The sequence below is a fragment of the Urocitellus parryii genome, chromosome 1 (assembly GCF_045843805.1).
Source record: "Urocitellus parryii isolate mUroPar1 chromosome 1, mUroPar1.hap1, whole genome shotgun sequence".
NCBI lineage: Eukaryota > Metazoa > Chordata > Mammalia > Rodentia > Sciuridae > Urocitellus > Urocitellus parryii.
Genome location: NC_135531.1, coordinates 254903272 through 254927794, shown reverse-complemented (window position 1 = coordinate 254927794; position 24523 = coordinate 254903272). Strand labels below are relative to the sequence as shown.

The window sequence follows — 24523 nt, the reverse complement described above, 5'->3', positions numbered from 1 at the left end:
TAAAACCACTCCCATCTCCTTCATCCTGTCCTGTCTTTCATCTTAACACAGATACAATTTACTTTTTTTAAGACCTATATGTGAAACAGTATTACAATAATTTACTTTTTTATTTTATTGATTGATTGATTGATCGTAGTACTGGGGATTGAACCCAGTGGTGCTCAGCTATCACTGAACTACATCCTCAGTTCTTTTTCTTTTGAGACAGAGTCTCACTAAATTGCCAAGCCTGGTCTTGAACTTGGAGATCCTCCTACCTTGGCCTCTTGAGTAGCTGGGATTTCAGATATGCACCACTGCACCTGGCTTATGATTTTTATTTTTAATTTTATTTTTAATTTCTGGGGATTGAACATAGGGACACTTGACCACTGAGCCACATACCTAGCTCTATTTTGTATTTTATTTGGAGACAGGATCTCACTGAGTTGCTTAGCACCTCACTTTCGCTGAGGCTGGCTTTGAACTGGCAATCCTTGTGCCCCAGCCTCCCCAAACTGCTGGGATTACAGGCGTGCACCCCCGTGCCCAGATAATTTTTATTTTTTTACTATCTATCTCTGCCTGCTAGAATCTAAAATTTGAAAAAAAAATTCTTATTTAATAAAGAATCCTAACCAGCTAGAATAAGGCCTGAAAAATGTAGGCACTTAGTAGAATTTGTTGAATGAATGAGTGTTCAGGATTCAGAAATGGTGGTTGCTATTTCTGGATTCTGTGATGGGCTGGATCATGACTCCCCCAAAAACAATTTGATAAAGTCCTAACCTCCTAATGTACATACATGTCAAGGAATGCCAGTTTGCCATTTACCCACCAGAAGAGGCATGAAATAGATTTTCCCTCACAACCTTCATAAGGGAACAACCTTGATTTCACATTTCTAGCCTCCAGGCTGCAAGATAATACATTTCTGATATTTTATGCCATCTGGGAACATACTTTATGATGCTCTGTTAAGGTAGTCCTAGGAAACAAATAGTCTTCAGACTAACTGAGGTGTAAGGGAGGTTTGGAAACTTAATCAGATCTGGAGGTGCTGCTGTAAAGGAACATACAAACAAGGAGTAATAATTAAACAAGAATATGCCCTTAAGGGTTAACTAAATCTGCTCAAGAACCCCATAGGATAGTTGAATTCTACCTTCTTTTCTTCTGCTTTAAGTCATAGGGAAAATTCTAGCATGTATTTTCCATGAAGAATTCAGCTGGCCCAGAGGCTCAGGAGACTGAGACAGGAGGATTGTGAGTTCAAAGCCAGCCTCAGCAAAAGTGAGGCCCTAAGCAACTCAGTGATACCCTGTCTGTAAATAAATTACAAAATAGGGCTGGGTATGTGGCTCAGTGGCTGAGGCTCCTGAGTTCAATGAGGATAGCCAAAATAAAAATAATAATTGTTGGGAAAACATATAACGGCAGCAGCACCCCAGAGAAAAACCCCAACATGGCGTCTAACGACCCTCTTTCTCCTCTTTTTTCTTCCACTGCCAATGTTCAAACCCCAATTCTTATTGGGGCTAAGGTGGGAAGCCTTAGCCCCAATAAGAATTAACTTCTTGGGCTCCAGAACTGACATATGGAAGAGCTTGCCAATAAACGGGCGACCTGTTATCTACCTCAGCCCTGCTACCTCTCCTTAGACCTATATAAACCCACAGCCTTTTGTAATAAAGCGGAACCTCTCCGGTGATCTGTGTCGTGTGGTGTCTCCCATTCATAGTGCGGTTCGGGGTCTTCCAGTCTTACAATGATTCAGCTGGGCAGCATTCAGCTCCTCTTGAGGCTTTGTCTCCAAGCCTAAACTGATCCTTGAATTAATTTATTCATCTGCTTTCTAGAAGATTAGGATCTTCTCTGGTACAAGGCTTTGTTTGAAGGGATTCTGTTCATCCTCAAGATATTGCCCCCCCATACCCCCAGGAGAATTGGAGCCGTGTGTTCTACTTCTACCCAAGCCCTGTGATGATCATGCTCTCCAAGCAGGGTCAGTAATGATACTGGAAGAGGGAGACTCCTGGCTTTGGTGAGGATAGTCGTTGTGAGCTATTAGGGATTTTCCATGGGCTTTTCTTGAAAGAAGGAGGTTCCTTCTACTTGCCATTTTGTTTTATAAGGTAGTTCAAACCACCACCTGGGCTGTTTGGCTGCAAAATTCCTAATAGCCTAAAAGAACAGGTCATAGACACCAGGAAGATAGCCATGTTCTAGTATGCAGTGAGCTGGAAGAATTTGTCACTGGGGAGGATCAGCTACCAGAAGGAATGAGAGGGCAGAGTAAGATCCCAGGTCTGAAAGAACAGAGCAGCAAAGACAGAAGTCAATTCTTGTTCAGTGGAGTAGGAAACTTGAAGGAAATGATTTGGTGTCAAGGAATAAGTCAGGATCGTGGGGATAGAACTGTGAGTAAAGGTTCCAAAGATTCTGGCAATGACATTGATTTAAGGGTAAACTCAAAACGCTCTCCTGAGGCTTTAAAATTATCTTGGTTCTGAACAGGATTTGTAGCAGAGCCAAACACTTATTAAGCATATATTAAATACCTCTTATATATTAGAACTTGTGCTAGGCACTGTGGAGTACAGAGATGATAGGCATTATTTCCAAGGAGATTCCAGTCAGTAGTGGAAAATTTTAAAATAAATGAATGACAAATATAGTGTGTGAAGTGTGATGAAAGAAGCATGACAGAAGAGGGGAATGATGTAGTGGTTAAGAGTTCAGGCTCTCGGTCCAACAAATCTAAGTTTAGATCCTGCCTCTACAATCGCAGTTTGCATGATCTTGAGAAAGCGTGTCTGTTGATATTCTTTCTTATAATTGAGAATAATAGTAGTTTTTACCTATTGTATAAGATTCTTATGAGGATCAAATTAGATCATACATGCCTGGCAGCTAGTAAATTTCCAATAACATTGATTATTATTTACAATAATAATAATAATTATTATAATTTTCTGTAGGAAAATAATGTCAGGAAATGGTTCCAAGGCAAGGTGGCATTTGAGTTGAATATTGAAGAACAAAAGGAAGTTGGCTGGGCCTAGGAGGAAGCTGTTGAATTGCTTTTGTTTTTAAATTATGCCCTGCCAGACTCCTCAAAAGATTTTAGGTAAGATAATGAATTCAATGATAGTCAATTGAATTCAAGATGCCTGTGAGTAACAAGGGATTTTTTTTTTTTCTTCTCCGCACTGGGGATTGAACCCAGGGTTGCTCTACCACTGAGCTACATCCTCAGTCCTTTTTGAGACAGGGTTTTGCTAAGTTGCTCAAGGCTGACTTGGAACTTGCAAGCCTCCTGCCTCAGCCTCCCTTAGAAGCTGGAATTACAGGTGTTCCCAGTGACACAGGATGTTTTGATCTCTTCATTTTAACCCCTTCTACAATCCCAGGTCTTACATAGTTGCTGATTTTTAATTGTAGCTTCATACATGAATACAACTGTTAATATATCTTTCACTTGATTTTTAACACTGCAGATAAAAATAACATAAAATTGAAGATGCCAGTCCAGTATTTTATTTTGATTAAAAAACTGACATTTGGGCTTAGTAGTAGAGTGCTTGCCCAGCATGTGTGAAGCATTGGGTTTGATCCTCAGCTCCGCATAAAAATAAATAAATAAAATAAGGGTATTGTGTCAAAAAAAAGAAACTGACATTCAAGACTTCTTGGGGCTGGGGATGTGGCTCAGCGGTAGCGCGCTCGCCTGGCGTGCGTGCGGCCCGGGTTCGATCCTCAGAACCACATACCAACAAAGATGTTGTGTCCGCAGAGAACTAAAAAATAAATATTAAAAAAAAAAAAAAAAAGACTTCTTAACCCAGGAAAACTGACTTTGTTTACAAAAGAAAAGGGGCAGCAAAATGAGAACACTTTGGTAGATGTATTAGATTAATTTGGTATGGGCCAAAAAAGTAAAACTGATAAAGAAATCTTTGTGTCAATAACTATAGAAAATAATTCAAATTAATACAAAACAAAGGAATATCAGTAAAAAATATTTAGCTGAGTGCCAGTAGCATTTGCCTGTAGACCCAGCTCCTCAGGAAGCTCATGCAGCTGGATCACAACTTCAAAGCCACCCTGGGCAAATTAGCAAGAGCTTGTCTCAATAAAAAAGGGTTGGAAATATAGCTCAGTGGTAGAGTGCTTGCCTATCATCCACAAGACCCTCATTTCAATCCCCCATACAACAAAAAAGAAAAAAAATCATAACTTAATTGCATTCTACAGGAAGTTAATATAGAAATTAAGTGGTCAAAATTAAATTTATTCCAAAAGATACTCTTTGGCTGGGCATGGAAGTGCATGCCTGTAATCCCAGCAGCTTGGGAGGCTAATGCAGGAGGATCATGAGTTCAAAGTTAGCCTCAGGAACTTGGTGAGGCTCTAAGCAACTTAGTGAGAGCCTGTCTCTAAATAAAATATTTTAAAAAAGGGGTGGGGATGTTGCTCAGTAGTTAAGTCACCCTGGGTTCAATCCGTGGTACAAAAAAAAACTTTGGCTGAAAAGTCATCTATATTAATATAATTCTAACATGTTTGCATTCATAAACAGAATCAGAACATCCTTGGGTGCAAAAGAGTGGATCAGAATCTTCAGGGCTTACCTGACATTCCAAGTGGATGAGCCTCGAAAGCAGTTGGAGTTCTCTGTCTACAGTTTAAGAAATCAGAGATACAAATCCAGATTTGGAACTCATCACTGTGTAAAGTATTAATCTGTTTTATAAGTGTTTGTTGAATGTTAAGATTCTCTTTAGTCAGATCTACAAGCATTATGTATAGAGGAATTGCACCTGTAGAGTCAGCCATTTTAATTTAACTCTTACTGAATACGCAAATGAACTCAAACAGCTTAGAGAATGATAATTGGAGACACTGAGGCCTACCAATGCTTGGGCATTGCAAAGTCGTCCCCCCAAATAGAATATGTTTGGTTATAAGATGAAATATTTTTATCTTTATGTTTCTAATAATTCACTGAACTTTTCTCATAAATATATTTTTTTTTCCTTTTAAATTTGTTCCCATAGATTTCCTCATTCTCCACCCTACCAAGATCATGGAAGATTTAGAGGAACCATTATTTGAAGAATTTGATAATTATTCCTATGCCTTGGAATATTACTCTCCAGAGTCTGGTATGGAGGAAAAAGTCCACCTGGGAATTGTTCACTGGATCTCCCTGGTGTTATGTGGTTTAGCATTTGTCCTGGGAATTCCAGGAAATGCCATTGTCATTTGGTTCACAGGATTCAAATGGAAGAAGACAGTCACTACTCTCTGGTTTCTTAATCTAGCTATTGCGGATTTCATTTTTGTTCTCTTCCTGCCCCTGTACATCTCCTATGTGGCCATGAATTTCCACTGGCCCTTTGGTATCTGGTTGTGCAAGGCTAATTCCTTTATTGCCCAGTTGAACATGTTTTCCAGTGTGTTTTTCCTAACGGTGATCAGCCTGGACCGCTATATCCACCTGATTCATCCAGTTTTGTCTCATCGGCACCGAACACTGAAGAACTCTCTGATTGTTATTATATTGGTCTGGCTTTTGGCTTCTCTAATTGGCGGTCCTGCACTGTACTTCCGGGATACTCTGGAGCTCAATAACCACACTCTTTGCTATAACAATTTCCATGAGCATGATCCTGACCTCACCCTGATGAGGCACCACATTCTGACTTGGGTGAAATTTATTGTTGGCTACCTCTTCCCTTTGCTAACAATGAGTATTTGTTACTTGTGTCTCATTGTCAAGGTCAAGAAGCGAAGCATCCTCAGCTCCAGTAAGCATTTCTGGACAATCCTGGCTGTGGTCATGGCCTTTTTGATTTGCTGGACTCCCTATCACCTGTTCAGTATTTGGGAGCTCACTATTCACCACAATAGCTATTTCCACCAGGTGTTGCAGGCTGGAATCCCCCTCTCCACTGGTTTGGCATTCCTCAATAGTTGCTTGAATCCCATCCTTTATGTCCTAATTAGTAAAAAGTTCCAAAATCGCTTCAGGGCCTCAGTTGCTGAGATACTGAAGTACACGCTATGGGAAGTCAGCTGTTCTGGCACAGTAAGTGAGCAGCTCAGGAACTCTGAAACCAAGAATCTGTCTCTCCTGGAAACAGCCCAATAAGTTTACTTTTCTACAAATCAGTACCAGGTTTTTGTGTTGGTCCCTTGACAAATGCTTCCAGTTTAAATTTGGTTCCAAGATTTAGCACTGACCATGTTTTGTTTTGTTCATTTTGTTGACATCATATTTTTTGTGTGGATATAAAACTTAGAAAGGATATGTACAATGTTTTTTCTGCACTTAATGATCTGTGTCATTCTTGCTAATTATATCACAGTGAATTAATCATCACTGTTGAAGCAGTATTGTTTTTATCTTAACATTTTAAAGACCATAATTGTTAATATTAAGTGACTAATTAAAAAACGTTAAAATGTTTGCTTAAATCCATTTTAATTTTTACAAGTAACCTATTAGACATATTCTTAACATACATGTATACTTCTTTATGTAATCTATTCACATTTGTGAATTAAAGTGACAGTTAATTTTAAATTTTTGTTCCAATTAACCACCATTACTCAATAAACTGCTCCAAAATGTAGTTGCTTAAACAGGAATTATCGTCTCACAAACATAAGCATCAGGAATTCAAAAGCACAGAAGGGAGGTTTGTCAGTGCTTTGCCGTCTGGTGCCTCAGCTGGATTTGGTTGTGCAAAAGGCTGAGGCTTGGAACAGTTGAGGTCTGGCTGAGCAGCTTCTGTCTCATCCTTTCACTCCCCATACAGGGACCCCACCATGGCTCTTCAGAGTGGCCAGAGCTCCAAAAGCCAATGTGGAAACTTCTAGTCCTTTTAAAGGCTATGAATGGAACTAATACAGTATTACTTCCATTGTACTTGATTGGTCAAAGTAGGACTAGACTGGCTCAGATTAAAGGTGTGGGAACACAGAGCATCCCCTTCCCCCATCTCTTGATGGCAAGCGTCAAAAAACGTGTGCCTAAGTCTTATCTCCTGATAAAATTGTTTTTGAAAAATTCTGGATATGTGCAAGTGTGTAGATTAAAAACACTTGACATCCGGATGGTGGATAGGCAGCCCAGTTCCACTGTAATTAGAGAATGCTTGAGGATGTAGATATTTCTATAGTCTGCTCCTACAGGTATAGACACCAATATGAGATCAATATAATATACCTTTAGGTCAGCCTTCCATTTTTTGTGCACTTACACAATCCTCAAGCTCTCTCAAGAAAACAAAGTGCTGCCCTCTGGTGGCTCTTTTGTTACTAATAATCTGAAAATTTCCCCCTTGATTTTAGGTTTAGATATATTATCTGATTAAATCCTCTTCATAATGAAAATTTTTTCACACTTTGGTACTCACAACATAAAATCAGACTGAAAGGAAAGAGCACTGAGGATTTTTTGAAGAAACTGACCTAAACAAATCATTTTAATTTCTTTGGTTCCTGTCTAAAAAATGAGACATTCAAAGATAATTTCCACTGGGTACACACCTATAATCTCAGTGATTTGGGAGGCTGAGGCAGGAGGAAAGTTTGAAACCAACCTCAGCAAGTTAGTGAGACCTGTTTCAAAACAAAACAAAAAAAGGTGGGGAGGGATATGGCTTAGTGCTTAAGTAATCGTGGGTTCATTCTCTGGTACCAAAAAGGGGAAAAATCCATTTTCCAAGCTGTACTTTTATAAAAATTAGTTAAGAAAATACAAATACCCACATATACGAATATATAAATCTAAGAATTTGTGTCAATTAAATGTTAGACATATCCCAAACTCAGCTGTAGGGGCTGGGGATGTAGCACAATGGTAGAAAGCATTTGCTTAGCATGCACAAGGCACTGTATTCAATACCCAGCACCACTGAAAAACCAACAAAAAACACCTATTGGGCTAGGGTTGTGGCTCAGCGGTAGAACGCTCACCTCTCCTCTCACATGTGAGACCTGGGTTCCATCCCCAGCACCACATAAAAATAAACAAAAATATTTAAAGGGGCTGGGGGTTTGGCTCAAGCGGTAGCGCACTCACCTGGCATGCGTGCGGCCCGGGTTTGATCCTCAGCACCACATACAAAGAAAGATGTTGTGTCCGCCAAGTACTGAAAAATATTAAAAAAAAATTCTCTTTCTAAAAAAAAAAAAATATTTAAAAACAAAAAACACCTATTTTCAGTACTTGACTAGCACGGATTAGCACTTAATATATAGCACTATTTACTAGAAGCAAAAGGTTGATTTCCAATCCCTAGTAAAACACACCACTCCCATATTCAAGCACCTTATGAAACTTCCAAAGAAAATAAAGCTTATCTAGTTCAATTAGGAATCACTTACCTATATATAAATGTTCCTCCCAGGGCACAGGACACATTTCAGATTACATGACAGGTAATAAGTTCTGTGAGGGGCTTGGGTTGTGGCTCTGGTAGAGCACTTGCCTAGCACACGAGGCACTGGGTTCAATCCTCAGCACATTAGTATCGACAACTAAAAATATCTTAAAAAAAAGGTTCTGTGAGGTGTGGTATTACACCTCACATGCCTGCAATCCATCTTCCAGGAGGGTAAAATAGGTTTTCAAATCAGAAACAGCCTGGGCAATTTAAGACTGCGTCTCAAAAAATAGAAATGGCCAATAGGACTGCCCCAAGTTCAATACCCAGTACTGTTCCAAAAAAGATTTACTTCATAAAGGCATTATTTTAAATCTGTAACATATATTTACAAGTGCACTTTTCCGAACCCAACTTCCCCCCTCTAACACTAACATTTTTAATACTCAATGTTATTTTTGAGATTTGTCATCAAATCAATTTGAAGATGTTGGCTTATGCAGGGCATGGCAGCACATACCTACTTTGTTGGCCGAGGCAGAACTAAGAGTTCAAAGCCTGATGTGGCAAAAGCAATGTGCTTAGAAACTCAGTGAGGCCCCATCTCCAAATCAAATGCAAAATAAGGCTGGCATGAGACTCAGTTTAGGATGTGCGTGTGAGTTCAATCCCCTACACCCAAAAAATGGTCTGGGAATGTAACTCAGTAGCAGAGTGCTTGCCTAACACCTACAAGGTCCCAAGTTGGATTTCCAGTAACACAAATAAGGGCAGGGCAGAGTTAAACAGACTGTGTCATCAGCATGATACACTGCTGAAGACTTCACTAACAGGTACAAAACTACATCAGAATTGCTAAATATTTAATAAGAATGTTAAATTTTTATTACCTATTAATTACATAGCATTGAATTTCTTCCCTCAAAATGAAAAGGAATGCTCAAGAGCCAAGGGTAATCTTTCAAGCTTTTATTTAAGTGCAAGAATCCAGGATGGATTTTAGATCTTGTTAAAAGCAGCCACGTCCATGGACTGCACATAGTCCTCAAATGCAGTGATCCGTTCCTCCAGCATATCTGTTCCAACTTTATCATCTTCAACTACACACTGTATTTGAAGTTTTTTAATACCATATCCCACTGGAACTAGTTTAGCTAAAAAAAAAAATTAAGAAAAATCTGAAGTTAGAAAAGTCTTGTTAATGGGCATAGGTTGAAAATATATGCAAATTCCAGATTTCAACTTCAAAACCCAAAAATTAAACTCACAGGAACCCCAGACCAAGCCATCCGCTTGAATGCTCCTGACACACTCCTCTAATTTTGCCATATCCGTCTCATCATCCCAAGGTTTCACATCTAGTAAGATGGAAGACTTGGCGACAAGTGCAGGTTCTAAAAAAACACGAAACAGCATTATTTAAAGTAATCATGTTTTCACCATAATCCAAATATCAATTGGTTTTGGAAGCATGACGTACTTAGCCAAACATAACTAAACAATACATCATGTGTCTGTCACACACATGTGCCCACTTTCTCTTTGGCTAAGAAAGAGGCATATAATTGTATAACAGTTTATTTCCCACAGAGGAATGCCACAACTGCTACCATTAGAACAGCTGCAGACCAGTAGCTGTGGAAGTTTTATGAAAGGTTTTGAAACACTGACCTATTCAACAAAAGTGGAGGAAATTACTTTGAGGTCAAGTTTTGAAAAAGATCATTCATATTACTATGAAATGAATGAAGACAAATGACCTACTTTTGGCTTTCTTTGATTCATACTGTGCAAGGCGTTCTTCCCTTAGCCTCTTTGCTTCTTCACTTTCCTGTAAAGAAAAAAAATATATTTCACAAAGCTGGTTATTCCTCTGCTGAAAGCTGGAGGTGGTGATATCATCACAAGACCAGCTTTATCAGAAAAAAGCAAATCCATCACGAGCTCAGCCGAAAGATGGTGATTTGATTTTATTCATCATGTAACCAGTGTGAATCAATGTTTTAAAGGCAGATAATAAAAGCCAAGATTCAAATCCAGGTAATCTGGCAATAACATTCATACTTATACACAAAGATACACTGCCTATATATTTTACATAAAAAGTTGTCATACCTCTTCATCATCAGATCCAAAGAGATCAATGTCATCATCATCTTTGCTATCTGTAGCTCCACTCCCTGTGGTGTCTTCCACATTGGCAGGGCCATACTTTCCCAAAGCTTTCTTCACTCCTGGAAGGCTTGAAAAAAAATTCAATTCAATTGCTATTAGGTTGGTATAATGTCCTTTCCTGGACAATGTGAGATTTTATATTTATAATTGTATATAGTTAGGACCCTTTTATATTAAGAATTCACTCTTTACACATTTAGCACTACTGGAAAATTGAACCCAGGCCTTTAAGCGTAGTAAGCAAGTGCTCCGTCTCTGAGCTACAATTGCAGGGTGCCCTTTTAAATTTTGAGACAGGGTCTTGCAAAGTTGCTGGGGCTGGCCTCCACCTGCAAACCTCCTGCCTCAGCCTCCTGAGTAGCTGGGATTACAGACTTGTGCTCCTGAGCCGGGTTAGAATTTACACTTTAACACACTCCCAGGTAAACACTTTAGTAAGTCCAACTCCTCACCCAACAAACATTAGTACCATGTGAGATGTTATATTCAATACTCACTATGATTTACTCTTTCAGTATCAACATTTCTGTTTGAGATTTCATTAAGTATGCTCAGTTCCATTCTTAGTGAACTGGAATCCACTTCCCCAAACTTCCACCCTTGTTGGTAGTTTCAGAAGAATGGCCAAGGACTGAATGATTGAGCCACCCTCTCACCCCATCGGTGGCCCCCCCAGGTCAGGGTCGAAGCACATTGGCAGGGCAGTGTGGGGAAAAGTTGAATTGCTGCTGTCCATGTTCTACCTGTTCTGTGAAAAAATGCAGGACTTCAGTCTCTTGGCCTTCTAAGATTACAAAAAAATTTAGCTTACAATATACCAACAGGACTAAAGTAGCCTGGGTCCACTTTTGTCATGTGAAAATCCTGATTAAGCTTATAAAGCAGTCTTATTCTTCAGATAGATACAAAGATACTTTTACCTGGCTTTTTCCTTTTCATAAGACTTGATGTGATTATACCAACGTAGGGCATGGCACAAGTCCGCAGGCGGGGGGCCAGAGACGGCTTCAAATACTGCCACATCTGCTTGTGATGGCACATACCTGGCAAAGATAAACAATTATATGTTTTTAAACGACACAAACATCAGAAAATAAATTACACAGCTAATCAGTCAAGGTAATTAATGGGATATCGCCCACTTATTAGCGAGATGAGTTGCTTAAGTTTTTAAATTATAAGCTGCTTAAGATCAGAGACCATCTGTTTGGTTAAACCACGCTATCCGGACAAATACCTGCCACTTCGGTAGATCTCAAAAGTCTGTGCTCTATTTACAGGCTAACACTTCCTAACTTAGAAAAGAGGTAGAATACAAACTTGGTTGAATCATGAAGTGGAAATAAAGCACATTTTGACCTTTACTCTATTATAACATCGCCCTCCCTGGAGGCGGTGCTCGAGCCGTCCCGGGGTCTAGCCTCCTTCCCCCCTGCTCCTGGGGTGGCTGCGCCACGTGGCCCCGGACGCCCGGCACCAGAAGCTCCCTAGCCGCCCCGCCTCGGCCGGTCCGCTCACCCCTCGATGTAGCTCTTGTCCGCCAAGTAATCATTGAGCACCTGGAGGCCGGCCGGGCTTTTCAGGTCTCCGAAACCCATGGCCTTGTCTGTTACCGGTAGCTGGATAGCAGCGGAGGAAAAGAGCGCGAGAGGTCGGCGCCTAGCGCTAAAAGAGAGAAAAGGGCCCCAGCCGGCCGGAAATTTCCTTATATAGAGATGGAGGCGTTTCCCTCCGCTGCACCCGGCTAAAGGTTAAAGGTCAAATTACGTTACTATTCACATTCTTCCACGTAAAAATTGGGGAGTTCTGAAGTTCTGAATTAAATGGCCCACAAGTGGTCCGCGCACATTTCGGTGTCTTTGAAAATAAATTAACAGAAGGGGCATTTCTTAAATTCGTACCTCCGCGGCTTCCAAAAACTACAGGAACCGCCCCTTGAAATGCCGGAGATGACGGAAGGCGCTAGGTCTCAAGGTTCCGGGTACTTCCGGCGGAACTGCAGGTCCAAGTCGTCTGCCCCGCCTCTTCCGAGCCCTTCGTCAGGTTGACGGGAATTGCCGAATTTAACCGAAATGTGAAATTATCGAATCAGGGTTTCTGGTCCCTCTTGACTTTCCGTTCACCAGGCCCGGCTGACAGAATTAGCCGAGACCGCCATCCATATTGGATAAGTTGCCGGGTCTCCGAGGGGTCAGTGTGGGCCGGACACTCCAGCTGAGCAGCTGCAGCGGCTCCAGGCAGAAGGTGAGGTAGTGTTTAGGTGAGAAGGCTGAGTGATCTCGGCCAGAGTTTTATTTTTTGACGGGACTGCCTTATGTGGCCCAGGCGACTCGTTCTCCTTTGCCCTTGACTGGGCACCGCCTCCCGCCCTGCCGCCTTGGGAACCCCTGAGTTCCGGCAGGTGAGAATGTTAGTTTTGGTTTCTGGTCCGATGGAGCAGAAAGGAGGAGGAGGGTCCGGAGACCCTCTGAAACGCTTGCCTGAATGCGGGCTGGTGAGCGACCTCTCCACTGCAAGGAAAATCAGGAGTAGGCGATTTTGTTCCTCGGAAAAGCACCTGGGTCACAGTGATTTGGGCCTAAAGGCTTAAACATTTCCCGCAAATTTCCATATGCTGCACCCGGAAGAGTACGTTATTACTTAGTCGCTGTTGCTTAGGCAACTGTTAATGCCTGTGATGGTTGTTTTGTTTTGTCTACTAACCACTTTGGGTAGCAGTTTTTATTCCTTTTCCTGCCGCGGAAACTGACAAAGGACTTTAAAAAGAGTTAGCGTAGGGTCGCATTTATAAACACAGTTACGTTATTGACAAGTTCTTGGGTTCTAAACCCATTTCCTGTAAGATCATGGATCAGACACAACTCTCTTCACCCGTGAACTGAGAATATGGAAAATGTAACGGGAATTGTTTTTGATGAATAAACATCAAGTTCCTTTTTGTTTTTGAAAAATGTTTCTTTTCATTGAGTTGTGAATCATTACATTCAGCGTTATAAGCCTGCAAGAGCACCTGCACTTTTTAATTCCAGACAAGTGGTCTCTAAATTACAGCCAGAGATTGGAGACGTAGTTCACTTAATAAATAGTTCCTGAACATGTACAGTAAACCAGAAGTTAGTCCATAAAGAAGAACAAAATGGGTTATATGGGTGGGAATTTATCAGGAAATTTTAAAATAGGCTGATGAGGAAAGCCTGAGAAAAGACCTTTAAGCCAAAATCTGAAGGATGGGGAGGGACCAGAAAGATCTGAGGGAAGAGCCTTTCAGGATGAGGGCAGGTATAGAAAAATGTGGAAGCTAGGAAACCTGCGAAGAGGCTATTGAAATGGTGCAGGCAAGAGGGGGATGGTGACTTGGAATAGGGTAATATTTTGGAGGGAGAGAACTGAATGGGTGCAGAATATGTGGTGGAGAAGGTGGAGTATTATAGTCCCTATGTGGAAAAATGTCGGTTCTAGTTTTAGAGGTGATTGGTCATTAACATTTTCCCAACAAAAGTACAGTTTTCCTCTGTATCTGCAGAGTCCACATTTGCAGATTCCCCATCTTCAGATTCAGCCAACTTTGGATCAGAAGTATTCAGGAAAAAGTTTTGGAAAATTTGAAAAAACAAAACTTGAATTTGCTGTACACAGAGCACTAAGTTGCATCCAGGAGAATGAAGTAATGTGTAGGCATACCCTGCTATAGTCTTCTGCTGTTTAACAGATCTTTAGTCTGTCTCCATAACTTATTTGTTTGAGCACTTTCCACCTCAAAGTGACTTGATCTTACCCATGAACTCTAGTTAGGCCTCTAAAAGGATAACTGTCATTATTCCCATTCCTATCCATAGATAAATATGTTTGAAGCATATTTGCAACAGAAGTGTTGCAAATCTGTATTTCTTATGTTGGAGCTATGCAGTGTTCCATTCGTTGCTGAATGTTCAACAGATAGGCTAATTCACACTACTTTTATATTGTGTTACTCAGATTCAGCAAATTCAGGTTTACTTTTATATGTCATCAGTAGTTTTTATTAGGACAGATGCTACTCGTTTTGGAACTTGGTGATAAGACCATTTGGTCACTGTTTTTGTAAGGGCACTGTGCTAGGACTTCAGAAAAGGGAAAGATCAAATTCCTTGCCCTCATAGAGCTTATACTCTAATGGGTACTAAAATTGATACCTAACCTGCAGTTAAATAAGTGGAATAATAAATACACACACACAATGGGTATTGGTAGTAAAGGAGCACAAAGGAAGAGTACTTCAGAACTGATTGTCAGTGCCCAATACAGCCTTAATTCAGCTTTCACTGGCAGTTATTGAACTCCTAGTAAGAGCATATTGCTTAGGAAGTATTATTATTCTTCTTTGGCTCTGTACATAAAGAACTAGAAACTGAGGGGCTGGGGTTGTGGCTCAGTGGTAGAGTGCTCTCCTAGCATGCACGAGGCACTGGGTTTGATCCTCACATACATGTAAAATAAAGATGTTCACCTAAAACTTAGGGAGAATAAATACTTTAAAAAAATAGAAACCGAGTTGCCCAAAATTACTGGAATGTAACATGTGCAAATTTATTATGGAATTTATGAATTATTGTAATTGATAAATTAGTGAAATTAAACGAGATCTGAATGAAATTTCCTATTACATATCATCTATGATAAGTTTGCAAAATTTTTGTTTAAAATGTATATATGTTCTGTTTTCTAGTAGTATTATTGCAACTATTGAAGGTGTTTCACTGTTCAGATATTTTTGTTGATACATTATAATCACATGATTTTTATTTTAATACCTTTAAAAATTCCAATGAAAAATGATGGGTTTAGAGCCTTAGCCTTTATTTTACACATAAATGATAATGTGAGTAAAGAGAAAGTTCATTGCATAACCTATATGACCAACTGAGTACAAAAAAGAACTAAAAAGAGTGCAGGTACCTTTTCTGTTCGCCCATGTGTGTCTTTATTCAAGTGGTAATGTTTATATAATCCATCCCCATTCATTTTGGTAATTCAGTAAAACGCAGGGCAGCATGTCAATTTAGCACTATTTATTTTATTTTATTTTGTTTTAGTATTGAAGATTTAACCCGGGGCACTTTACCACCAAGTTACATCCCCAATACTTTTAATTGTTTTTTAATTTTGAGACAGGGTCTTGCTGACTTTCTAGGGTCTTGTTCAGTTGCTAAGGCCAGCCTTGAACTTGCAGTCCTCCTGTCTTAGTCTCCTTAGTCATTGGGATCACAAGCATGCACCATTACACCCAGCATCTTATGCACTGTTGACATTTGGTAACTATTTTCAAGGATTGTCCTGTGCATTGTAGGATGCTTAGCAGCATTATGCCCTCTCCCCACTAGGTGTCAGTAGCTTCTTCCCAGTTGTGAAAATAAATGTCTCCAGACCGAATTGCCAAATATTCTCTAGGAAGCATATTGTCCCTAGTTGAGAACCACTGTTTTAAAGCTTACTTTAAGCCTTGAGGATAGGTACTGAAGATAGAGTTCATCGTATAATGAGAGTATGCAAACATATAATTGCAAATCTATAAGGTAAATGTACTACTTAGCACTGAAAACAGATCTTAAAGACACAGAGAAGACTTGCTTGCAAACTATCTCAGTATATTTCAGGAGCATTTAGGAGGTGACTACACTTAGAACACACACAATGATAGAATGGATGCTTGTAGAAAAGACAGAAAAGCTTTATTTTACACAGTGTTAATGATAAATTCAGTCATTCTTGTTTATTTTTCTATACTGTAGTGATTTAAATTTTATCTTTTCTTTGTGGTTATAAAGTAGCAAAACTGCCTTTTCCATAGTATTAGAAAGTCCAAATTTAGAGCTAAGCACGGTGGCACAAACCTGTAATCCAAGCAACTCAAGAAAAATAAAAGGGACTAGGGATGTAGCTCAGTAGTAAAACACCCCTGGGTTTAATCCCTGCTACCAATCAATCAATCAATCAATCAGTAAATAAATGAAATAAAAAACAAATTTATACACTAGCTACTCCTTCTGAGCTGATTGGCATTGCACAAATCCCTTAAAGTTTCTGAGATTATTATATGTAGAATTTGAGGGAAGGCAGGAGTGGCTAAGGCAGGAGGATCACAAGTTCAAAGCCAGCCTAGCAACTTGGTGAAACCCTAAGCAACTCAGCAAGATCCTGTCTCTAAATAAAATATAAAAAGGGGCTGGGGATGTGGCCCAGTGGTTAAGCACCCCTTGATTTAATCCCCAGTACCAAAAAAAAAAAAAAAAAAAGAACTTGAGGGAAAAATTTAATATCAGGACTTGTAAATGCTTAATGGCATATTATATATGAAGTGCTACAAAACAGAACTAAAAAGTTTGTAATTATGTGGGTTTTTTTCCCTATAATAATATAACTCTTTGTTTTATTTTTAGCAATATGTTAAGGATACCTGTTAGAAGGGCCTTAATGGGCCTTTCTAAGTCTCCTAAAGGATATGGTAAGTTGTGTTTTGTTTTTTACATTTGTGTATATGAGACTTTATCTTTGTAAAAATTGGTCTAAACCTTATACCCGTAACATGTTTTAAATAAAAATAGTGTTTACTTCAGCAGCATGTATACTAAAATTGGAACGAGACAGAGAAGATTAGCATAACCCCTGTGCAAGGATGACATATAAATTTGTGAAGCATTCCATATTTTCATGTATGTACAATATGTCCAAATATACTCTACTGTAATATATATCTAAAAAGAAAAAATTTTAAAAATAGAGACAAATTATTTAAGTTGACAGAATAATTTTCAGAATAAAACTGTGGGGGGGGGGAGCATAGTGGTGAAAGCCTATAATTCCAGCAGCTTGGGAGGCTGAGGCAGGAGGATTACAAGTTCAAAGCCAGCTTCAGCAACTTAGTGAGGCCCTAAGCAACTCAGCAAGACTTTGTCTCTAAATAAGATATTAAAAAGGGCTGGAGATGTGGCTCAGTGGTTAAGAGCCCCTGGGTTCAATCCTTGGTACCAAAAATAAATGAATAAATAAAAGTAGACAATCGTACTTTGATATTCAGGCTTGAAAAGGCTTTTTTCCCCTAATTCAATATTAAAAGTTTATATCTAGAGAAATAAGAAATAAGTATGAAATGAAGAAACATTTTGAATGCAGTGTTTATGTGATGTTAATTTTTCACCTCATTGTTTTGATGGTCAGTTCGAACCACTGCCACAGCAGCAAGCAACTTGATTGAAGTATTCGTTGATGGTCAGTCTGTCATGGTGGAACCAGGGACTACTGTCCTCCAAGTAAGCATATATTCTAATTCTTTATTTTTGTGAGTGTGTTCTTCAATTAAAAAAAAAAAAGTAATTCCTTTATATTGTTTATTCTAAAAAAAAAACCCACTACATATAACAACATTATATGACACTAGTTGGATTTTCAGTTGTGATATTTCAAAGTAAACTATCATTTATATGTGTTTGACAGTCTTAGTTAACTATGGTGGTAGTTCTTTTGTTTCACTTCTGCCTTCCAAATGATACCCATCAAGAAATTTGAAGTTCTCTAAAATAAACTTTTGGTTACTATAGGTAAGTGGGAAAATGTAACCTTAGTTTGTTGTGGGCCTGCTTGATGCTTTTAACTTTCATGTAACTTGAATTTTAATAATTTCTAGGAATGTGTCCTATAATGCAGGTATGTAGATGGTGGAATATTCTTGAATTCATGCCTTAAATACTCAATGTTCCAACTTCCCCCAGAAATATAACAGATTTGGTCATGAGAAGTGATGCTTCATTCCATCTGCAGATCAGCACAGAACTAAATGTTCATTGTTTATTTCAGCAGTCATTTCTAGATTATCTGTGAGGCATTGATACAAAGCACTAAATATATAACAAAAATATGTTCAAGGTGCAATGGAAAGTATTTTGGCATAGAATAGGTGGTAGCAGAAAAAGATGTCAGGGGCATCTCACACAATCCCTGAGGAAGTTTTAAAGGATGAGTAGGTATGTTTATATGTGAATAAGGACAATGTGCATTTTCTGTGGAAAAATAATTAAGGCAGATAACTTGTATTTAGGAAGCCTCAAATAGTTTGGTATTGATAAAACATGAGGTATATGTAGGAAATGAGATAGCAGAAAATCAAGGTATGAGGAGGGGTAGGGCTAGTCATGAAATAAAATGTTTGCCAATTAAAGAGCTTGTTGTTGGACCTTTGGAAAATTTGAAAGCTAGTAAGCACTTGAGGGCTGGGGATGTGGCTCAAGTGGTAGCACGCTCGTCTGGCATGTGAGCGGCCCGGGTTCGATCCTCAGCACCACATACAAAGATGTTGTGTCTGCCAAGAATAAAAAATAAATAAATAAATATTAAAATTTAAAAAAAAAAAAAAGAAAGCTAGTAAGCACTTGACAATGACTGTAGAGGATGATAGTTTGGAGAACAGCAAAACCAGTGTGGGAAAAGGAAAAAAATATCTTGTATTTATGAAACACTAAATTTTAAAAAGCCTAAAATAGATAGTAGTAGTGGAATTGAAAACAAGAAGGATGTATTCAAGGGATAATAAGACACAGATAAACAGGCCTTTAGACCTGATAGAGAACAGGAGTTTTTTTGTTTGTTTGTTTAAATGGGTTTTTGTTTTTTAGCTTATTTGTATGTAGAACTACATATTCAAATGCCTATTTAAGTCTGAAGTTTAGAGAAGTGAAATATCTGGACTATGGCTAAAGGTTTAAGTTTAGTCATCATGTAGAATGTGAGCTAGTATGAAGGCTATGACAGTGTCTCATTTTTATACCTGCTGCATCTAGCACATTTTTGTGGACTAAGTGGTTAAACACATTTTCCCTAACTAAATAGTTAAAAAATTGAAAGTTGATAAGATTAGAGTGAGAGCAGAGGATTGAAGAACTAGTGTAGAGGAAATCTGAACATGTTTATAGACTAATAGAAGAAGGAACTTGCAGAGAAGGAGGGTAGTAATTGGTAGAGTGAAGCTAATTCCTCTCTCTTGGCAAAAAGAAACTGGGAAGAGCTTCAGCTAGTGTAAGAATGTGAGTCCTGGGCTGGGTATATGGAGCCAAAGACAGAACTAGATAATAGCCAGCTAGATGATGTGAGAGGTATCTCTAATCCAAAAGAAGGAAAGAAGGAAGTCCATATATGAAACCACTGGAACAGAGTTTAAAGGGGAGCCTTTGTAGACAATGCTTTAGAACATATGTGGGAAGTCAGTCTGAGAATACTTTATCCAGTTTCTCTTTCACATAAGATCAAGGCATGATGATGGGCAGCTTCAGCGCCAACAGGGGTGCAAATCAAGAATCAAAAAAGGAGGGTATCAGAAATGAAATAAGAATGGGTGAAGATACAGATATTTATGGACAGGAAAAATAAAGTGGCCTCCCCACCCCCTTCTATTTTGACAAGAACAGAAATGAAGTCAGATTATTCCAGTGCTGATTTTGGCGGGGGTAGGGGGAAATACTGGGGATTGAACCCAGGGATGCTTAACCACTGAGCCACATCCCTGGCCCTTTTTATTTTATTTTATTTTATTTTATTTTATTGAGACATGGTCTTGCTAAGTCGCTAAGCCTGCCTTTGAACTTGTGATCCCCCTTCTTCAACCTCCCAAGTCATTGAGCTTACAGGTGTACATCAAGACATCTGGCTCTAATGCAAATTTTTAAAAAAATTTGTCTTATAGGCTTGTGAGAAGGTTGGCATGCAGATCCCTCGATTTTGTTATCACGAAAGGTTATCTGTTGCTGGAAACTGCAGGATGTGCCTTGTTGAAATTGAGAAAGCTCCTAAGGTACTTAATTCCTATAATTCCACACCATTCTGTAGAAGGCAGAAAACAGTAAATCTTGCCACAAACTTTATTTAAAGTCAATACTGTCGTAGAGGAGAACTTAGCCCTGTTTACTTATTATCTGCAAATTCAATGTGTTTTTGGGGGAGGCACAGTTGACTTATTTTGTTTCAAAACTAGAAATACATTGATAGAAGTGCCTTATGAATCTAAGTGCCATATAATTGTAATGGGTCTAGAAATTAAATGTGATTTGCCAAGTAGCACATTTAAAGTGGTTATGTGGTACCATTTTCACTCAAGAGAAGGGTTGTAATGAAGAAGTTCACTTTGAGTAGTTTAATTGCATTTTGGTGGTTAGTAGCACCTACAAATGAAAGTATAGTTTTATGATGTTCTGTTTTACAGCAGAATAAAAAAAATGCATCAGCTATTAGAATATATTTAAGAAATAGAGTGTCTTAGTTTGTTTTGTTTTGCTATTTAAAAATATATATCTGAGACTAGGTACTTTATGATCTTTTTATAAAGAGATTATTCAGCTCACAGTTGAGATGCTAAAAGTCCCAAAATGAGGCATTCCTGTCTGGCTGCCTTTTGCTGAGAGGATCTCTGGTAGCTTCATAACCGTGGCAAAAGAGGAAGCAAGAGACCAGGGTGGGGTCTCACCTTGCTTTTTATAATAACACACTAACTGGAACTAATCTACTCCTCTGAGACCTAACCTCAGAGACCAGCATTAATCTGTTGGAATTCTATAACCTTCCATTAGGCTCTACCTCTTAAGAGGTCCCTCCACCTTTCAATACCATTAGTCTGGGGACCATGCTTCCAGCACCTAAACCTTTGGAGGATAAATCATGTCCAAATCATAGCAATATCTTAATTGTTTATAGGAAGAATGTGAAATACCAGATTATCCATATTATAACAATGAAAAGTTGGAAAATTCTATCTGGAAAAATATTGTTTTTTGCTTGTTTATTTTTTAGTTTTTAGTTTTAGTTGGACACAATATGTTCATTTTACATTTATGTGGTGCTGAGGATCGAACCCAGTGCCTCATGCATGCTAGGCGAGCACTCTACCGCTGAGCCACTACCCCAGCCCCATGCTTGTTTTTGAATATATAACTTAATGCTGTTATGTAATTTAATGTTAAATATAGATATGAATTTTTCTGTTGAAATTCCAGGTTGTAGCTGCTTGTGCTATGCCAGTAATGAAGGGTTGGAATATCCTGACAAACTCAGAAAAATCTAAGAAAGCCAGGTACTTTGTTGTTATTAATGTAGTAGACTTTCTTAACATGATATTTAGACCTCCCATTGACTAGAAATTTAGTATCTAACTCTGAAGAAGTTGGTATGCTTGGCTTATAAAAGTAATGGAGATAAGTACACGTATAAGGAAGTCAAGTCAGGGATTTATGGAATTAACTTTAAAATGGAATCATCATTTAAGACCCTTGTTTAGTAACTTGCTCAAGTTGTGATGAAAAAGAATTTAGATTTAATTTAGTACAATTATTATTAGTAATCGTACTAAATTAAATCTAATTTAATTTTCAGAAGCCCTTTCAACAACTTTTAACAATATATATACTTATATATTGTTAAAAGTTACAATTTCCTAGATTCTCTAGTGATATTTTATTCAAGACTCTTATAAACAGTTTTCAAATTTTGTTTAGTACTTCCAGAATGATAGTTACATTTGCATTTCTTATAATGCATGTAAAATCATTACTCCCTGTATAAGAAAAAGTTTATCTGTGAAGATAAGTAGCCTATAGGTAAACCATTCGGAGTGCTAGTTTATTTATGGCATTTTAAAAAATTTATTCTTTTTTAGATATACATGACAGTAGAGTGTATTTTGATGTTATGTGTTTCAATTTTTCATACAGAGAAGGGGTGATGGAGTTCTTACTAGCCAATCACCCATTGGACTGTCCCATTTGTGACCAGGGAGGCGAATGTGATCTGCAGGTATTTAGTATAGTTTTTAAAATCTTTTTGATTCTCTCAAGTTTTAATTTCATTGATAGACTTAGATTGACTCTTTTGTCTGCTTAAGGATCAGTCCATGATGTTTGGAAGTGATAGGAGCCGATTTTTAGAGGGTAAACGGGCTGTGGAAGACAAGAACATCGGGCCATTGGTAAAGACCATCATGACTAGATGCATACAGTGTACTCGATGCATCAGGTAATTTTTTTCTCTCTTCTGTAATATTATTGTAAATGTTCACAGAAGTTAGTGGAATAACAATGGAAAGGAGGGCAATTTTTGTTTAGTGGGGGAAGAAGGCTTCTGGTTTTAGTATGCCAATAAATGGGCCGGGCACGTTGACACACTCCTGTAATCCCGGTGGCTTGGGAGGCTGAGGCAGGAGGATTGAGATTTCAAACCCAGCCTCAGCAATGGTGACACTCTAAGCAACTCAGTGAGACCCTGTCTAGAAATAAAATACAAAATAGGGCTAGGGATGGATCTCAGTGATTGAGTGCCCCTGAGTTTAATCCCTGGTACCAAAAAAAAAAAAAAAAAAAAAAAGGCCAATAAATGAGTAAATTGTTCACTTTCAATTAATATCAACTTAAGGTGAATTTAAAAAGTAAAATTGAACTGGGTATGTGGTGTATGCCTGTAATTCCAGCCACTTGAAAGACTGAGGCAGGAGGATCACAAATTTGAGGCCAGCATGAGAAACTTAGCAAAACCCTGTCTCAAAAAGTTAAAAAAAAAAAAAAAAAAAAGACTCGGGATATAACTCAGTGTAGAGTGCCCCTGAGTTCAATCCCTAGTACTACAAGAAAAACAAAAGTAAAAAAGTTAAATAAAAATTAAACCCTACAAGTATTCATCCTAAGATAACTTGTTGAGCTGTCTGCCTAGGATTTGTACAGTTTTCTGTTTGCATATTATATCTCAATTAAATGCAAATATTTATTGAATTGTCTTTATTCAAGGACTGTGCTCACCACTGAAAATATACTCATGGCTTTTTAGTGTTTTGAATATCATATTCTTTGTGACCATTAACAGGAAAAAATTTTCTGGACTCAACCATTTGACAGCATATTTTTATCTTACAGGTTTGCAAGTGAGATTGCAGGAGTAGATGATCTGGGAACAACAGGCAGAGGAAATGATATGCAAGTTGGCACATATGTTGAAAAAATGTTCATGTCTGAATTATCTGGGAATATCATTGATATCTGCCCTGTAGGTGCCCTAACCTCTAAGCCCTATGCCTTTACTGCACGGCCTTGGGAAACAAGGTATTGATCTTTGACAATTTGTTTTTTTAATATAATTTATTACTGTTCAAAGAATGTTCAGTGTCATTTTCTTCCTGAGTGGTTCTTTTTTTTTTTTTTTTTAGTTGAACATAATATCTTTATTTTTATATGGTGCTGAGAATCAAACCCAGAGCCTCACCCATGTTAGGTGAGCACTCTGCAGCTGAGTCACAACTGTAGCCCCTCTTCCTGAGTTTTAATTATTTTGTTTGCTAAGTTTTTATTTGTTATTTTGTTTGTAAAATCATTTTATTGGAAGATAAGTAGTTATATTGAAGGATAGGATGAATCTGTGTAAATTAATTGTCACTTTCTTGAAAATTAATTCTAAAGTACTTATTTACAAAATTATTTTTTTCACACGTTCTTTCAAGGTGTAAAATAGTCTTGATACTTTAAATTTATAGTCTCTTATTGTACATTGTTTTCAACCATGTAGAAATGTTATATTTTATTTAACCATCTCCTGTTAGTATATGTTTATTTATTTTTTAATTTTTTTCTTTTTTGTAGATGTAGATGGACAGAATGCCTTTATTTTATTTATTTTTAAGTGGTGCTGAGGATCGAACCCAGTGCCTCATGCATGCTAAGCAAGTGCTCTGCCGCTGAGCTACAGCCCCAGCCCCTAGTATATGTTTAGCTCGTTTGTAACTCTATAATTGTAAATCTGTAAAAAACATTGCTATTCTGATTCTTTTGATAAAACCAAGAAATGGAGTAGGTAGATAGAACAGGTGAGAATATTTTTAAGGTTCTTGAAATGTATTAAAAAAATTTCTCTCCAGTTTTTATTGTTGTTTGTGAAGAGGGATTGAACCTATGGACATTTACCACTAAGCT

At 38.2% G+C, this 24523-nt stretch overlaps 3 protein-coding genes and 3 non-coding genes across 9 annotated transcripts in view; 3 read left to right on the top strand and 3 right to left on the bottom strand.

The window, feature by feature from the left end:
* Positions 1–6508, top strand: part of Cmklr2 (chemerin chemokine-like receptor 2) — a 38896-nt gene extending 32388 nt beyond the window's left edge. For 3 of the 4 annotated variants that reach the window (XM_026394587.2, XM_077799277.1, XM_026394589.2), the window contains exons 3-4: positions 4565–4715; positions 5043–6508. In XM_026394587.2, the coding sequence (XP_026250372.2) occupies positions 5072–6139 (1068 nt within the window). In that variant the 5' untranslated portion in view covers positions 4565–4715; positions 5043–5071 and the 3' untranslated portion in view covers positions 6140–6508. Of the gene's footprint in view, positions 1–4564; positions 4721–5042 lie in introns of all 4 variants that reach the window. The other variant, XM_026394588.2, reaches the window with a different exon arrangement.
* A 2827-nt stretch (positions 6509–9335) lies between these two features.
* Positions 9336–12246, bottom strand: Eef1b2 (eukaryotic translation elongation factor 1 beta 2). The gene is made up of 6 exons (XM_026394580.2): positions 12075–12246; positions 11477–11599; positions 10497–10623; positions 10146–10212; positions 9650–9775; positions 9336–9535 (listed from the first exon to the last, which is right to left on the bottom strand). The coding sequence occupies exons 1-6, from the start codon at positions 12152–12154 to the stop codon at positions 9381–9383; spliced, it is 678 nt and encodes a 225-aa protein (XP_026250365.1). The 5' UTR covers positions 12155–12246; the 3' UTR covers positions 9336–9380.
* LOC113186987 (small nucleolar RNA SNORA41) lies at positions 9890–10024 on the bottom strand. The gene has a single exon (XR_003301364.2). It is a non-coding gene; the product is annotated as a small nucleolar RNA SNORA41 (small nucleolar RNA).
* Positions 10292–10370, bottom strand: LOC113186986 (small nucleolar RNA SNORD51). Its single transcript, XR_003301363.1, has one exon. It is a non-coding gene; the product is annotated as a small nucleolar RNA SNORD51 (small nucleolar RNA).
* Positions 12247–12644: 398 nt separating the features above from the next.
* Ndufs1 (NADH:ubiquinone oxidoreductase core subunit S1) overlaps positions 12645–24523 on the top strand; it is a 34270-nt gene continuing 22391 nt past the window's right edge. Inside the window, exons 1-8 of the mRNA XM_026394583.2 lie at positions 12645–12800; positions 16973–17037; positions 17751–17842; positions 20266–20373; positions 21569–21645; positions 22283–22364; positions 22453–22583; positions 23474–23659. Of these exons, the coding sequence (XP_026250368.2) occupies positions 16977–17037; positions 17751–17842; positions 20266–20373; positions 21569–21645; positions 22283–22364; positions 22453–22583; positions 23474–23659 (737 nt within the window). The 5' untranslated portion in view covers positions 12645–12800; positions 16973–16976. The remainder of the gene's footprint in view (positions 12801–16972; positions 17038–17750; positions 17843–20265; positions 20374–21568; positions 21646–22282; positions 22365–22452; positions 22584–23473; positions 23660–24523) is intronic.
* On the top strand, positions 17137–17243 carry LOC113186982 (U6 spliceosomal RNA). Its single transcript, XR_003301360.1, has one exon. It is a non-coding gene; the product is annotated as a U6 spliceosomal RNA (small nuclear RNA).

Excerpts from the sequence above, each read along its gene's own strand:
- Eef1b2 (XM_026394580.2), bottom strand. The coding sequence starts at position 12,154 with ATGGGTTTCGGAGACCTGAAAAGCCCGGCCGGCCTCCAGGTGCTCAAT. Across the intron at positions 11,600-12,074 it reads GACAAGAGCTACATCGAGGG|GTATGTGCCATCACAAGCAG; the intron begins GTGAGCGGACCG and ends TATCTTTGCCAG. Across the intron at positions 10,624-11,476 it reads TATGAAAAGGAAAAAGCCAG|CCTTCCAGGAGTGAAGAAAG; the intron begins GTAAAAGTATCT and ends TTTTTTTTCAAG.